The following is a 16,765-nucleotide window of genomic DNA, read 5'->3' as shown; positions in this document are numbered from 1 at the left end:
GTCACAAGGATCGCGACCGTGATAAGCTCCGTGTCGTAGCATTCTCACGCCTCCGTCTCTCTCTTTCTCTCAAGTCCCGTCGATAATTTTGTCTTCGGTGTGTTCTGTTCCAGCGTTCCGCCTGGACAGTGATTGCAGAGCAGCGAAGGCTTTCCCTGACCTTCGCCTGTTGGTGGACTTCCCTAAGAATATAACACAGAGCAGAGGTTTGAGTGTTCTTGGCGGGAATGTGAGGCTACACCAGTGATATTGTGGATATCCGAAGGTGCCGTTTCCCCTCACGCGAGCCAGCCAGTCCTCGCTTGTGTATGATGTCAACACTTTGCGAAGATTTGGTCCCTAATTTCCCAGACTTTCTTACGGTTATGTTGATAGAAAACTGGTCGCACGGTGCTTGCTGGACCCCAGACGTGTTGTGTGTGTGTGTGTGTGTGTGTGTGTGTGTGTGTGTGTGTGTGTGTGTGTGTGTTCTATACGTGGTTGGTTGTCGGTCGTGTGATGTAGACTTAAGGTCACGACGGCACGACCCTTGAGTACGACAGTACGACCCTTCAGCACGACGATACGACCTCTTCAGCACAGTGGAACGACCCTTGGGTAATTGATTGGTCTGGCCTTTGACTTGAACCTTAAAGAGGCGTCTCAGAGTTCAGGTCAACATACCAAGTGGTCTTTACGGTATAGAAAAAGACCTAATGAATTAGTTATGCTGATAGACTCTCGGTTATTATGTTCACAACCGTGTGTTGTTAGGTGTACAGGTATGTAGAGAGGAGTGTGTGTGCGTGCTTACGGGCCTGTGCATAATGATAACGTAATCTTACGTACATTTAAATGAATTATATGTTTATATACATATTCATTTGACTGGTGATCAGCTCATTACCCTTGTGTAAATGGTAGATGCATGAAAATACGACTCTCTGGGTGGGATTGATGTAACAACAACAGTTTGTTAAAGCTGTTATATGTAGCTGGGTTCCGTGTTGGTAATATTGTTTTGAACGATCTTAGAATCAATATTTCACGAGCCATCTGTGGGCCAGGTGGGTCCTTGTCACACTGCCAACACGGACACCCTCCATCTTCCGCCAATCTGAAACACGTCTCCAGAATAAGCAGCGCTGCTTGATATTGCTAAGTAAGTGTACGTGCCAGGATAATGATTGTCGCCTTCCGGGTAGAAAGAGTCGCTGGCAGGTTCGGGGGCCAGGGATGATGGTCGTTAGCTGGTCGTGATGGTCGTTAGCCGGTCGTGCTGGGGGGCGCCTGGGATGATGGCCACAGGAAACTTCAGGAGCCAAGGGATGACGGTCTCTGGCAAGGTCGAAGGCCAGGGATGATGGTCTCTGGTAAGGTCGAGGGCCAGGGATGATGGTCTCTGGTAAGGTCGAGGGCCAGGGATGATGGTCTCTGGTAAGGTCGAGGGCCAGGGATGATGGTCTCTGGTAAGGTCGGGGGCCAGGGAGAATTGTAGCTCGGAATGTCGAGGGCCAGGGATGTTCGTATACTGTAATGGTATACAATGTAGGCAGTAAAGTTTACGTGCAGTTTGCTGGGTGGACTGAAGTACAGCTGGTTGGGGTTGTTGGTACAGCTGGTTGACCGGTGGGGTTTACTAAGCCCGGAGGATGGTGTGGTTGGGTATCGTCTGTGTGGGAGGAGGAGGAGGAGGAGGTGGTTGGTAGGTGACACCATGAGAACATAGAGCGGTGTCATCCTCCTGATAAACATGATGTCACCCATGTTGGCTGGGGTGATAACGTAACACTCAGTCAACATATTGGCCTGGGGTGGTATCGGTCTGTGTGTGTGTGTGTGTGTGTGTGTGTGTGTGTGTTTAATTTCCGGCGTGGTACGGGGAGAGAGTCATACCCTCGTATTTCCCCAGCTTATCAACATGCGTGATCTTAACTATGCCATGCTTAAGCACCGACAAATGACTGATAACAGGGCGCTTGTGTCTGCAGGAGGAGAGGAGTAAGTCATGGAGGATTATGGTGTCCGTCACGTCAGTGGGTACAGGACGTGGATGGCGATGTGTACCTGACTTGCCCTCCTCAGTCCACACCCTGTACTTAACTCCCCTCCTTCCAACACACACACACACACACACACACACAGGTCAGGAGCATGGTCGTGGAGGCTAACCTCTGTCATGAGTGACCACGCTGCCTTCCTCACACATTAATTATGAGGCATATCCTCCCAGTTGTCGGTGCCCACCAAGACCTGTGCATGGTTCATTATATTATCTCCCTCCTCCTCCTCCTCCTCCTCCTCCTCCTCCTCCTCCTCCTCCTCCTCAGGCTCGCTACACCAAGTTGTCGTCCTAGATCATCGCCCCGTCTCGCGTCTCCCAGACCTGTTGGGTTATCTCGTGCCCACATACACCGCGTCATGACTAAATTCTCGCCTGCCCTGCTATCAAAAAGCCCTTGTTATCCGTCAACTGCTGATGCGTCGTGCGCTTGAGCTGTCTTTCACACCTGTCCCACAGGTCTTACGCCCTCAGGTCCCCATCAAGTAGCTGTGAAGGTCTGGGTGGTAAGGGGGTCGACCCATCGACCTGACGGGCAGACGTGGGTCGCACAGTGAACGCAATCTGCCAGTGTACTGGTGGGCCCCATGTCGGAATGTCGACCCCCATATATATGTATTGGCTCACCGTTGTTGCATTATGTAATGCTCAGAGAGCGTGGATCACACAAGCAGTTCATCAGGAGTTGTCGCATGTAAATTACCGTCATGCACTGCTTGTCATGTATGCATGACCATGACAGATCACGTATTTGTTGCACGTTGTATGCAAATGATAGGATACATGGCCGATGCCGAAATCATGTTTTCTCTTGTGAAATGTCTAATTTACAGTCACCATGATGCCAGCGTTATCCATAAGGTCCACACTAGTTTTAGATACGGTGGTCGAAATCACTCGTTGTGTGACAATTCTTATCTAAGTGTCGCTATTGTTCGGTGTGGGATATATAGATAAGCATTTCATCAGTGATGGCCAGAGACAACGATGGATGATGAGGATGATATTTCGCGATGAATTATTAATGCAAGCGACCAGACCTCCTCTCAGCTGAGGGTGATGGCTCCCTCACCCGTGGCAGCGATGTGTCCCATTTTAAGTGGACTGGTTACCTCAACCCCTCACCACCACACCCTCGTACAACCGTCTCGTCCCCTCCCTTCTGCCAGTAACCACCACCACCACGCCCTCCTATCTCACCCCCTGACTCTACCCTCCAATTAGGAATTGAAATTGTATCTCGACGTACGTGGATTGCCATCGTGAAAGAGAGAGACGATGTCTGGCGGTCCTCGCCATCTGGCAGGAGGAGGAGGTAGCCCAAGACACACACACACACACACACACACACACACACACACACACACACACACGTAACGTGTGGACATACTCGAGTATGGTGCGCAGCGATATCATACCACTTGAAGGAGGAATGGTGTCATGTCTGCCACACTGATTACCCCTTTAGAGTTGTCAAGTCTAGAGTTGATTTTTTTTTTTATCTATACATCTCTAGGGGCACGACTGTGCGACCTTTGAGCACGGCGGACGACGGGTACGACCCTTGGTTGCGACGGGCCGTTACGTCGCTTCCGTGCTACGGGTCGTAACGTCGTGCACGCCATTACCTTACGTGTTCCGTTGCGTGTTAAGGCCAAAACCTCGCTGCTTTTGTTGGAATTTCGGCTCTTGTAGTTATTCAGCGGTATGAGCTGTGTCATGTGCCTACCGTCCTTTCCCCGATTACATCATCTTTTTTTTTTTCTTAATCATCGTTCAAATCAAGCGTAATTGCCGTATAATTCGGCTCCTCCTACCTCTTACGTTGCTCTTCATCACTGTGTGTCTGTATCGGGCTTTTTCTTCCCCTCCCTTCCCCACTCCTCCCCAGTATCTGACCTCCCCCATTTCCTCGCAAATCGTACGCCTCAGATAATCTTTTTTCCCTCCACACACACACACACACACACACACACACACACACACACACACACACACACACACACACACACACACCTTTCTCTCCTCCCTACACCAGACGCCGCTGCTGACGTCGCCCCTCAAGATGGCTGGGGTTTTTGTACAGCTTGGCGTGGAGTGGCAGTCAGGAGGCCAGGTGTGTGTGTGTGTATGTGTGTGTGTGTGTGTGTGTGTGTGTGTGTGTGTGTGTGTGTAGCGAGGGAGGAGGCTGGGTAGGGAGTGTTAGGGAGGCAGCAGGCTGGGTAGGGAGGTCGAAGGGAGTGTAGGGAGGTGGAGGTCGAAGGGAGTGTAGGGAGGTAGTTTATTCTGCCCCGAGGTAGTTGATTTACCCCCAAGGTATGTCTCTCTTCCCCGTATGTTTACGTTCTTCCTCCCCCAGACGTTCGCCCTGTGTACCTAAACCTGTTGACAGCTGTAGGTGGCGGTAGCGTGGGAGGGAAGGAGAGAGAGAGAGAGGGAGGGAGGGAGAGAGAGAGAGAGGTGCTTGCCCCTCTCCCACACACACACACACACACACACGCGCGTCTCCAGGAGCACCAAGGATGGATCCTCCTGCTGGGGGCAGTCTGCGACGAGTGTCAGGGGCGTCGAGCGAGGGCAGCGTGGCCGGCCTTGCCCCCACTTTGTAAGGTGGAGGACCTGTGGAAACGGTAGAGTTGTGTTAGGAACTGGGTCGAACCCTAGGTGTGTGCCATTATTGGCACCTGGAGCACCTGGGGGTCTGTCAGGTGAAGCAGTGAAGAGGCCCTACTGCAGGAGGGACCCCTTGGCCGGCCACACCAGGCTCCCATGGCCTACATTGTGAACCCACGGTGGGCCACCGCCGCCGTGCTCTCTGCACACTACTTCACGTGTACTCTGCCCGGCCGTGCTGTACATGTACACACACACCCCTGTACTACCACATGTGAACCGTACCATACACGTGTGTGTGTGTGTATGTGTGTGAGCCTTTGGTCATCCATGTACACATTTACGTGTACTCACCTGTCATCTCACACACACACACTCGTTGCCCAAACAAGACAATCAGACAGGTGTCAGACTTTGCATATATATATATATATATATATATATATATATATATATATATATATATATATATATATATATATATATATATATATATAATCATCTACTTGTGTCTCCCTTTATGACATTGCTGTATAACCCTCCTTAACCAGTTCAGTATGACAGTGTAAAACTCTTTCCTTCCTCTCAGTATAAGTACATTGAAGAATACTTCAACGCGAGGCATCGAACCCACGTCCCGGGGTAGAGAATGTGCAGCTTCTCACCAGTGAGCCAACGCCGCCCAACGTAAAAGGGTCACTGAAACACAGTGTGTGTGTGTGTGTGTGTGTGTGTGTGTGTGTGTGTGTGTGTGTGTGATCTTATTTTCCTGATGAACCACCTCCGGCTGTTCCCCGCACATACCTCATCTTGCTATAGACTATTAGAGGAATATTGAGTTCATGATGTCCCTCCCGTTGTACCTCCTTGTGTTGAGGCTGGACCCCGCCATCGCTCGAGGATGGCTGGTTCGTTCCCCGGGTCCTCCTCCTCCTCCTCCCGTTTCCCTCACCAAACGAGTGGGATGCACAGTACATGCCTCGCACGATGCTGTCCCTCAGACCCGGACCTTTGTCTATCCTTCTCTCTGTCCACGTCCTTACACACCAGCCTCCCTCCCCTCCCCTCTCCTCTCCCCATGGACGCCGTCTGTCTGCGTCCCTCCGTCATGTACGTCCTTCTTGAGTCCCAGCTGTCCCAGGCTTGCCTCTCTTCTCCTGCTGTCACATCTCTATAAACTCCACCGCTGGTCTCAGGCACTCAACACATTTCTCCCCCTCCCTCAAGACGTCCCCAGGCACCCAAGACTGGGCCACCCTCTCCCCCAGACACTATTCCCCCCAGACGTCCAACATTATTATTCCCCCAGGCACCCAAGGCTGCCACAGGCTAAATATACCGTCATGAAATGTGATGAATGTGTGTGTGTGTGTGTGTGTGTGTAGGGGGGATGATGTGTGTTGTGTGGGGGGTATGTGTGTTGTGTGGGGGGGGTGGGGGATGGCCGGTCGGCTGGCTGGCTGGCTGGGGCAGACGTGCAGCCGTTGCCCAAGATAGACCAGGGTTTCCCCCACAGTCGAACCCCTAACTCCCCAGCCGCACCATGATCCCCACCCCTCCCCCCCTTCCTCCATTCCCCTCCCCACACACACACACACACAACCATCCTAGTAGACTCCCCCCCTCCTCCCCCCCTGTAAGCGTATCCACATTCGGGTCGTCGGCACGTAAACACGACGCCTGTGACGGATTTAAAGGCACGGCGGCATTCTCCTGACGGAGAACCTCGTCGGTGACGTAAGGAGGAGACCTGTATATGGCCTTGTTTTATGAGGCTCAAACATCACCCCCCTGACGTTTGTAACGACGGCTCTCCTGCAGTAAATGTTTGTGTAAATCAACCTTAAGGGATCGAGTGTGAAGGGGTGTATGACAGGTTGGACATTGTTTCCACCCCCCCCCCCCTCCCCACCCCATGGGCATTGAGGTGGGGCTGTAGGGTGTGCATGGTGGGGTAAGGATTGACGTAGGGTGTGCATGGTGGGGTAAGGATTGACGTAGGGTGTGCATGGTGGGGTAAGGATTGACGTAGGGTGTGCATGGTGGGGTAAGGATTGACGTAGGGTGTGCATGGTGGTGTAAGGATTGACGTAGGGTGTGCATGGTGGGGTAAGGATTGACGTAGGGTGTGCATGGTGGGGTAAGGATTGACGTAGTGTGTGCATGGTGGTGTAAGGATTGACGTAGTGTGTGCATGGTGGGGTAAGGATTGACGTAGGGTGTGCATGGTGGGGTAAGGATTGACGTAGGGTGTGCTTCTTGGTGTAGATGGGAGTGATGGTATGTTTGTAGGGGTTGGTGAGGGGGCATGAAGACGGTGGTGAGGGGGTGGCAACCCCCCCCCCCCCACTTGACGTGGGTTTTAAAGGATTGAGACGAATGGTTAAGGGTTCAAGACTTGGATGAGGGGAGGTTCACCTCTCCCAAGACTTGCATGAGGGGGGTTCACGTCTCCCGGACCACTCTCACCTTCCCCCACACACACTCACTCTCCCTCGTGCCTCAGCTTCCTGTAACAGGCTGCTTGCCTTCCTCCACCGTTATGTCCTTGAGCACTACGGTACGACCAGTTGAGCACGACGGTACGACCAGTTGAGCACGACGGTACGACCAGTTGAGCACGACGGTACGACCCTTAACCTGACCTCTCTAATCCCAGCTTGTTTCCCAGCGCCTCACCCTGTGGTAGGCCAGCGCCCCAGACGCCCGACACCATGTCAGCCACACTGAACCATCGCCACTGCCTCACACTGGCACCACGGTAGTGCCTCACCGAGCTGCCTCGCTGGCCGGTCCTGCCTCGCTGGCCGGTCCTGCCTCTCCTGGGGGTCCACGATGTACAGTGGGATCCGGAAGGTTAGAAGAGGCTCCTCGTGGGGGACACTTCCACCCCGGCGAGGTGGGGGTGTGCTGGGGGGAGAGGAAGGTTGGGGGGGATGTGATCCTTCCTGGTCGTGGAAGGTCTGTTGCGCTGCTCCTACCGCTACGAGGACGTCTCTCTCTCTCTCTCTCTCTCTCTCTCTCTCTCTCTCTCTCTCTCTCTCTCTCTCTCTCTCCCTATCTATCTATCTATCTATCTATCTATCTATACATACATATATATGGGTGTGTTTGGACTTAATGTATTTCTGTGTACGTTTGTATGCACATTCGTGTAGAAACAGACGAATAAGTTTGAACAAGTTACTGGCTCTAAGAGATCACTAATGTCTATGTATCTGGACGGAGTATTAAGATATTATTATTTTTTTTCGCAGGCACAGGGATGGGCGGGGAACAGAGCCGGGAGGTGGGCGTGGCTGGGGGCGTGGAGAGGACTGGGGGTTCGGACCCCTCCACACGCCCCACTTCCACCTCACCCAGACCTTCCATCTGCTCGGACGGAGACCTGCCATACATCTCCTACACCGTCAACCGCCCTATAGGAGGTAAGGTTCATTCATCCCACCTCCCCCTCAGCCCTCGCCTTACGTCCAAAGACAGGGGCCCCACACCATCGCAGGTGAGACTCCGGAAGAGGCCAAGCACTGCTGGAAAACCTTGGGTTTTAAAGAGCACGTCGTGGTCTGGAAGGCCTCCAATGTAGCGCCTAGTGTGACCCGAGTGGTGTCTGGAAGGGGCCCTAGTGTGACATGGTTGGATCGGGAAGGGGGCCCAAGTGTGACCGGACGGTGGAAGGGGCTGGAAGGAAACTAGTGTGACGGGATGAGAGTCTCCAGATAGGCCTCAATCTGACAGGGTAGTGTGTGTGTGTGTGTGTGTGTGTGTGTGTGTGTGTGTGTGTGTGTGTGTGTGTGTGTGTGTGGAGGAGTCTGAGTGTGACAGTGTGAGGTGGAGATGAGCCTTAGTGTGATACTTCTTGGGTTAAGTGAGGCTGCTGCAGGCACACCCGAGTGGGGCTGGGCTGAGCATGTGCTGTACACACTCATAATGCTGGAGGACGACGTGAGTACATGTCGTGTCATGGTGCTGGTATGTGGTGTCATGGTGCTGGTATGTGGTGTCATGGTGCTGGTATGTGGTGTCGTGTGGCTGATATATGTGTTCATGTTGCTGGTATGACGTGTGCACGGGGAGGGACTTGGGGCAGCATACACACACACACACACACTTGGCAAAGACAACTTGGCTGACATACTTTTTAGTGTGATGAAATATGTAGGACAGTAGGAACACACACGGCAAAAAAAAAGAGGCATTCAGTTTTGTCGAGGCAGAGCTTAACACCTGAATCAAGAGAGAGAGAGAGAGAGAGAGAGAGAGAGAGAGAGAGAGAGAGAGAGAGAGAGAGAGAGAGAGAGGGTATTTAAGTGATCGGAAGGGAGTGAATATGAATTTCTGGACCCCCCCCCCCCCCCCACATTAGCAAAGGTATTTAACAGCTAAATGGAGAGGCGACTAGAACAAGGCCAGCACAAGCTTAGCAGATATATTGATGACATTTCAAATGATAGTAGCACTGATAATGATGATAACTGAATGCACTTCAGTCCAATAAATGGAGTCGGGGGTTGGAATTTTATGGGTGAACCATCTTGGTTTTCTCCTCTTGTCCCCCTCTGTTTACATACCACATTCTTTCATCCGAACACGCGCCCGGTCCCTGTATGAGAGAGAGAGAGAGAGAGAGAGAGAGAGAGAGAGAGAGAGAGAGAGAGAGAGAGAGAGAGAGAGAGAGAGAGAGAGCAAGGACGCCACAAACCATCAGTTTACTGTGGGTGGATATTTCTGGTGGGGCGGCCAGCGGTCGGTACGGCGTGAGTGGTGGCGGCCCAGGACACCTCCACCACATTCCCAGGAGAGGTGCTGCCGGCCAGCCCCCCAGGGCCTGACACCACACACACACACACACGCACACACATAGGCCGGCGTCTTCGGCATGGTCACCATCGGAAACACCACAGTCACCACACACCACCAGTACTACCATTACCACTACTACTACTACCACTACTACTAGTAGTTGTAGTATGTATATATATATATATATATATATATATATATATATATATATATATATATATATGGATGGACAGAGGATGGTCGTACGTGCCCCTCATCTGCACCCCTTCCTCCCCTTCTGTTTCTGGCGGGTCGTGTTCGTGTGGTGGACGGGAGGGAGCGCCAGGCTTGCAGGTGAGGGAGGGAGGCACGGGTGAGTCTGTGGGGTGGAGGCTGGTGGTGCGTTAGGGGGGGGGAATGCGAGTCGTGCCGTGGGGGGTTCTCACGTGCCCTTCATAGCCACTTGAAAGTGGAGTGGTGGTGGCCGGTCCCGGAGCTTGGAGAACGCGACTCCTCCCCTCCCTTATCGTCACTTCGTTAAATAAGAACACTAGGGACAGACGACGGAGCCGAGAGAGGATTTACTCTCAAAGGTTCGGTTCTTTGTTGCTGACGCTACCTGGGTGAGGTGGGCTAGCTAAGGAGTAGTAAAGATAACAACGGTTATGATTTATATGACTAAGAATAGAAAGGCAATCAATCGTAAGGTTATATCCAGACGGGAAATACGAGGATGTGATATGGCCTGGACACACAGAGGGTGTGGGTTTGTATGTTCATAATGCTGGTTGTTATGGTACCTTGTTTACATACGAGGGTAGCAACGGGGGCCTGGCATATGACACAGACGAGGCAGGAGAGACCTGGCATATGACACAGACGAGGCAGCAGGGACCTGGCATATGACACAGACGAGGCAGCAGGGACATGGCATATGACACAGACGGAGCCGTGGAGGCCTGGCATATGACACAGACGAGGCAGCAGGGACCTGGCATATGACACAGACGAGGCAGCAGGGACATGGCATATGACACAGACGGAGCCGTGGAGGCCTGGCATATGACACAGACGAGGCAGCAGGGACCTGGCATATGACACAGACGAGGCAGCAGGGACATGGCATATGACACAGACGGAGCCGTGGAGGCCTGGCATATGACACAGACGAGGCAGGAGGGAACTGGTGTCCCAGATGGTGGGTGTGGGGTGGTTCTCGTGGAGGTCGTGGTATGGGTGAGGTGGGGTCGTCGTCCCTCACCCTTGTCGTGGGGAGGGAGGGAGGGTGGGGGTCGTTGCTCCCCCTCGACCACCACTCTGAGAGAGATATCTCCCCACCTCCCTCCCTACCCCTACTTTTTTCCCACAGGGAGGAAACTGGTAGTCCCCCTTGACACGTTTCCACCCCCCACACATCCCTCCACTCACCCTCTCAACCGCATGTGTGACAGATGGTCCAGCAAATTACCCCGTGACGGGGGATTTGTATGGAGTTGGTCCTTTAGACACGCTCTGCCTTGTCAGTTCTGTCACCGTGAGTCAGAGAGAGAGAGAGAGAGAGAGAGAGAGAGAGAGAGAGAGAGAGAGAGAGAGAGAGAGAGAGGAGTGACGTTAGCTGTCGCGTTCTCTTACGTAGACTTAATGTCAGCTGAGGTTCGAAGTGATACAGATGTTTAAAGCAGGGCTGTGAAGTGGTTGGTTACAATGTTATCATTGAGTTAGGTAACCCAAATGAATAACCTTATAATCTTGGCCTTCCGATTATATATATATATATATATATATATATATATATATATATATATATATATATATATATATATATATATGGTCATAAGAGTCGCTTGCCACTTGTTCCAGCTTCCTTTCAGTATGTGATTAAGACAGTGACCTGACCTTTGACATGATCCTTAAGGGTCAGGCCAAAGATCAGGCTATCAAATCCAAGGGGTTGTTCCGTCGTCCTGTTAGGTCGTTGCACCCTGGTAGGGGTCGTGTTCAAGGGGTCAGATTATAAAACTTATGAATGTAGTGTTGAAGGTTCTGTTGATGTAGTGTTGAAGGTTCTGTTGATGAAGTGTTGCAGGTTCTGTTGATGTAGTGTTGAAGGTTCTGTTGATGAAGTGTTGCAGGTTCTGTTGATGTAGTGTTGTAGGTTCTGTTGATGTAGTGTTGCAGGTTTTGTTGATGTAGTGTTGCTGTTGATGTAGTGTGCTATTTTTTCTTGAAGTTATTGTCTTATCTCTTGTTTTTCGAGTGTTTTGAAATGATTCCGTCTTAACGGTACTGTGTTGTTTTGATTGTATATTTTTGGTGTTGATTTGTACTTGAGCATTGTTGATTTAGTCTGTTTTTATCATATATTTATTTTAACATGGCAGGCTTCTACCTTTAGACTCCAAACGTTTGATTCTTTTGTTTAATGTCATTTGTATTTGTCAAAAGATTTCTTGTTACTTGGTATTTTGTTGTTATATTTTCGTTGTGATGTTATTATGTTTGCTTCAAGCCACAACCTTTCTCTTCACCTGGTGACCAGACTCGCCCAAGCACACGTCGCGTGGGATGCGCGGCCTGCGGGGCGGCGGCGGCTCCCCGCGCAGGTCCCGCAGGCGGTTGCAGCAGCGGCCGCAGGAGGTGGTGGTGGTGCGGGAGGCGGCCAACAACACGGCTGGCATCGACCCCGAGCTAGCCAGACTCCAGGTACGACACTTGAGCTACTTACGATGGGAAATACTCAGGTGTGAACGAAGATATGGATTGGCACGAAATAGGAGTGGTTCCAAGACTGAGCCTTTCGGGACCCCATTTAAATTCACTCTAGTAAAAGAAAAATTCTTTAGTTTAAGATAGCACAGTAGCTCTAGATTAATAGTATATACAGAGTTTATGGTTACTGACTGCAGGCCTATAGACACTAGATTATTGTAAGAATGGAATCATACACTTCTCATTTGGGGAAAACACATGAACCATGTCGTGAATGTATTCATTATTGTGTTTGTACGCTGTTAGCAACATGCCACGTGATCAGTAATGATCGTAGTATTGTGGTAGACTGTATTGATAGCCTTGTTACGGAAACTGCACCACGCATGATTATCAACATCACCATACACTGACGGGTGAGGCAGAACACTATACATGTGTCAGTACACCTTACATTCTCGTCACCACACACGGTGATGATCACAACTTCACATACTGTCACCACACACACACACACACACACACACACACATGTACAGTCGGCTTACTCGCCCATGCAGTCCATTCCGACGTTCGTGCCGATCATGCATGGACACACATGTAAACAGTTGACTTTATCTCTCGCAGTCCATTCCGACGTCTCTGCCAACCGTCTGATGTAAACAGTTGGTTCTGTCTCCCTCCTGCAGTCCATCCCGACGTTCCTGCCGATCATGCGCGGAGCTCTGACGGCGCCCTCGGCCAGGGACCCGGAGGTCCTGGAACGGCTGGACGCCGGGGCCATGGTGGAACTGTGTCGACGGTACCAGGCTCACCTGCACGCCGCGGCCACCACCACCAGCCGCACACAAGACAACCTCTCCGCCAAGATCAGGGAGGTAAGGTCTTAGCACTTCGCCAGATGATGGTCTTAATGCCTCGTAAGAGGGTCTTAGTGCTTCGTTATAGGGTCTTTGTGCTTCTTAAGAGGGTCTTAGTGCTTCGTAAGATGGTCTTAGTGCTTCTTAAGAGGGATCTTTGTGCTTCGTATTAGGGTCTTTGTGCTTCGTAAGATGGTCCTAGTGCTTTGTAAGATGGTAGTCTTAAAGCGCATCGTAAGATGATGGTCTGAATCTTCGTAAGAGGGTCTTTATGCTTCGTAAGATGGTTCGAACCTTGACCGCTATATTTATACGCCATCTCAGTGCATGTTATCTCCTCAAGATTTTGATGAAACATATTTTGATATTAAATGTTGCGTCATTGATATACACATTTCCAACGTGGTAGGTTAAGTTTTTAAGCGTTAAGCTGTAGAATAAGTTGAATATCAACCACTAAAACAATTCTCATGGTATCTTAGCCTTAGTTACTTTGTGTAGGTAACTTAGAATTAATTGTTTGATACTTTCACCTGTGATAATACTTTACCCTGTAACATTCACCATCTGTAGTTGTACTTTGCATTGCTAGAAATGTCTGAATATGACCTATTGATATTGCTACCATCTGTAGCAGTACTTTGTATAGCAGACAATGAATTATACTTTTCATTAATACTTTTACCATCTGTAGCAGTACTTTGTATAGCAAATAATGAATTATTCTTTTTCGTCAATACCTTTACCATCTGTAGCAGTACTTTGTATAGTAGACAATAAATGGTACTTTTCCATTAATACTTTCTCCATCTGTAGTAGTACTTTCTCTGTAGGGAAAGTCTCATGATCACTACATACGCCGGTGATGATAGGGGGTGGGTGGTGTTGCCTGGCGGGGAGTGTGCCCCTGTGTGATGCGTGGGTAATGGGGTACTGTGTGTTGGTGCAGGTGGAGGCTACTGTGGGGAGCATGGTGACGCACCTGACGGAGAGGCAGAAGAGCTTCGCGCGCTACGCCGAGCGGCTGGGCCAAGTGACGGAGGTGAGCCACGCCCTCTCCCGCTGCCACACCTCCCTCAACCTCATCCTAGAGAGCTTGGAGACGCTGAACGACTCGCTACCCATCCACGAGAGGCTGGAACCCTTCGTCTGGACCACTGGCTGAGCTGCAGGGGGTAGGCACGACGAGTGGGGACGGGGTAGGCATGACGAGTGGGGAAGGCAGTAGGAGGAGGGATAGGTAAGGGAACGCTGGCAGACTCTCTCTCTGTCTAGCCGCTCACCTGTGGCTCCTTTTAGGATAGAGAGAGACGGGGACTGGGTTAGGCTAGGATTGGTCCGTGGATAGGCGAGGACTGACGATGGGATTTGCATATTAGGAAGAGAGAAGAGTCAAGGGGGAATAACGCGGGAGTGTAGTGGATAGAAACATTTACGAAAGAATGTTGTGTCTTTGTGTAGACATTCATCAGGAATGATCAATTAAAAAGCATAAATGTGATTAAAGATTAATCTTTTCATGTGATATATTCAATACCCATTGCAATGTTTCATGACGGCAGTGACCTGTACGGAAGATGAAAACTGTTGCGTATGTGAGATATGGATGACGTATAGCATTATGATACTGCATTGCCAATAATGACAGCTCTCGAGATTGCAATATAGATTATATCTTGTTACGATTATCACGAGTTAGGTTATACTGTAGATTAATTCGTTGTGTTGAATTGTGTAAGATAATTTATCAGTTGCCCAAGAGGGTCACACGACCCCAGTGTTTTACAAGATGTTATTCTATAAGCACCAGTACTTATATGTGATACAAGTGTTTAACTCTGTAATAAAGAGCATTATTGATTATGTTAGAGATACTGAACACTACATCTAGGGGATTAAGACCTTGGTAAAGAAACCTATAGTAAACATGTATGACAATAAGATGGATCTGTCACCTTTTAGTAAGTCAGAATTTTCTTTATTTTGTATTATGATTTATTGTTTACGCTTAATATTTTCTGGTTATTTTGAATTTGTGAAGGTGAATTTTGGTGTAAGCCGCTTCAAATGTGTCAGTGGTACTTGTTGGATTTAGTTAACTTAATTCAGTTACTGCTTTATGATAACTTATTTAGAATAATTATGTACTTTAAGTGTATTGTACGGGTTCTGTCTTAAATGATCTCTAGTTGCTGCTGGCGATTAAATTTGACAATTATACAATCTGTTTCCATCATTCTCCACAGTCGCTTCCCTCATATACTGAAGACCAGTTGGGGGTCAATAGAACACAATTATGTGTAAGGGCATTCAGACACACCTGCGGAAAAAAAAAGATACACATGAATATACAGTACTGACATGAAGAGGTCTGATGGTAGAAGCTAGGGCTTTAGTGGCATCCAGGGGTAATGTTTACAGAGCCTACAGAAGATTGTACTTATCATTATGTACACTTAAAAGTCACTCATGTAAATATTCCCTCACCGTAAAACTTTCATTCGGTGTCTTAAGAATTTAGGTGAGTGATGCCAGTTTGTTTTTTGTGGTGGTGGTGTAAAGGACACATTATTCTCTAGTAAATGTGTGATGATGACCAGTCACATAATATGATATGTTGCAGGACCATGAATAGCGGTACGAATGCCCCTGGCGGTGCTAAATATGATGTGGGTGTTACAAATTCATCCAGTGTTATTGTTGAATCATTCATTAAAATTCCTTCATGGGGAAAATCCAGCACCGTACATGTATGTTACCTCATATCCGCCATTGATCATTGTATGTTTAATTTTTGCATCCGCTGTTTACCTCTTATAGCATACTGTTTATCACTGCAGCATTAAACCTGTTTTGTCTCAGCGCAACCACAAGTTGGACATATACACAATTTATATGTTAAAGGTGTGTACTCTAACATCCGGATGACAATGTACTAATGATATTTGCAATTATATTTATATTTTGGACAAATCTGTTCTTGTAGCGGTCTGTGTGGACACGGTGCTATTGTAACGCTGAACTGCAACTCTGGGACGAAGGATCTCAGATGGCTGGAGATGAAGGTGGCGAGAGTGATGTCTTAGCTTCACCCAAAAGTCTTTGATGACGTCCACGTTATGGTTGAAGAGCGTCGAGAGGACCATTGTGTTGAGAGCATGTGTATGCATGCGTGTGTGTGTGTGTGTGTGTGGCTCCTGATGTAATACATATTTGTACACACCAGTTTTATGCCATAAGTTTTCATTTAATGGAGAAAGTATGTTTATCTGTAGTTTTCTCTTTGATTATTAACTCAGTAATGTTTAATGGTAAGTGCTCTCTAAGTATATAGTATAATTTAGTTCATTAATAGTAATATTTAATGGTAAGTACTCTCTAAGTATATAGTATAATTTAGTTCATTAATTATACCATTATGACAGTAGTTTAAGGTAAATCATAACCTCATAGCTGTATTCTATAATATATTTTGAACATCCATTCATGCTTTCGAAGTGGTTGATTATGGTATCTATAATTATTTTAGTGTATATTAGAGTATTTGCATGATACATACCAGCTCACTCTTCCCTCTCAAAGTTTCAATTTTTACGTGTATTCTTCCTAGGATGTAACCTGTCAAAATTTGATGTTTAGTTTAGTTTCCCTCCTTTTCAATGCAAGTCCCACAACCAGAAAATTAATGTAATTTGCCAAACATAAATCGAAAACGGAGATAATGTCACTGTGGATTAGTGGAAAAAAATAAACCGAGATC

The 16,765-nt window shown here is 48.8% G+C and overlaps 1 protein-coding gene across 2 annotated transcripts in view; it reads left to right on the top strand.

The window, feature by feature from the left end:
• Positions 1-15,236, top strand: part of BORCS5 (BLOC-1 related complex subunit 5) — a 47,377-nt gene extending 32,141 nt beyond the window's left edge. For both annotated transcript variants that reach the window (XM_071661372.1, XM_071661371.1), the window contains 4 exons: positions 7,912-8,082; positions 11,976-12,139; positions 12,835-13,023; positions 13,955-15,236. In XM_071661372.1, coding sequence (XP_071517473.1) covers positions 7,920-8,082; positions 11,976-12,139; positions 12,835-13,023; positions 13,955-14,170 — 732 coding nt within the window. In that variant the 5' untranslated portion in view covers positions 7,912-7,919 and the 3' untranslated portion in view covers positions 14,171-15,236. The remainder of the gene's footprint in view (positions 1-7,911; positions 8,083-11,975; positions 12,140-12,834; positions 13,024-13,954) is intronic.
• The last annotated feature ends 1,529 nt before the right edge of the window (positions 15,237-16,765 follow it).

The sequence above is a fragment of the Panulirus ornatus genome, chromosome 73, assembly GCF_036320965.1.
Source record: "Panulirus ornatus isolate Po-2019 chromosome 73, ASM3632096v1, whole genome shotgun sequence".
Lineage (NCBI taxonomy): Eukaryota > Metazoa > Arthropoda > Malacostraca > Decapoda > Palinuridae > Panulirus > Panulirus ornatus.
This window is presented reverse-complemented; position numbering and strand designations above follow the sequence as displayed.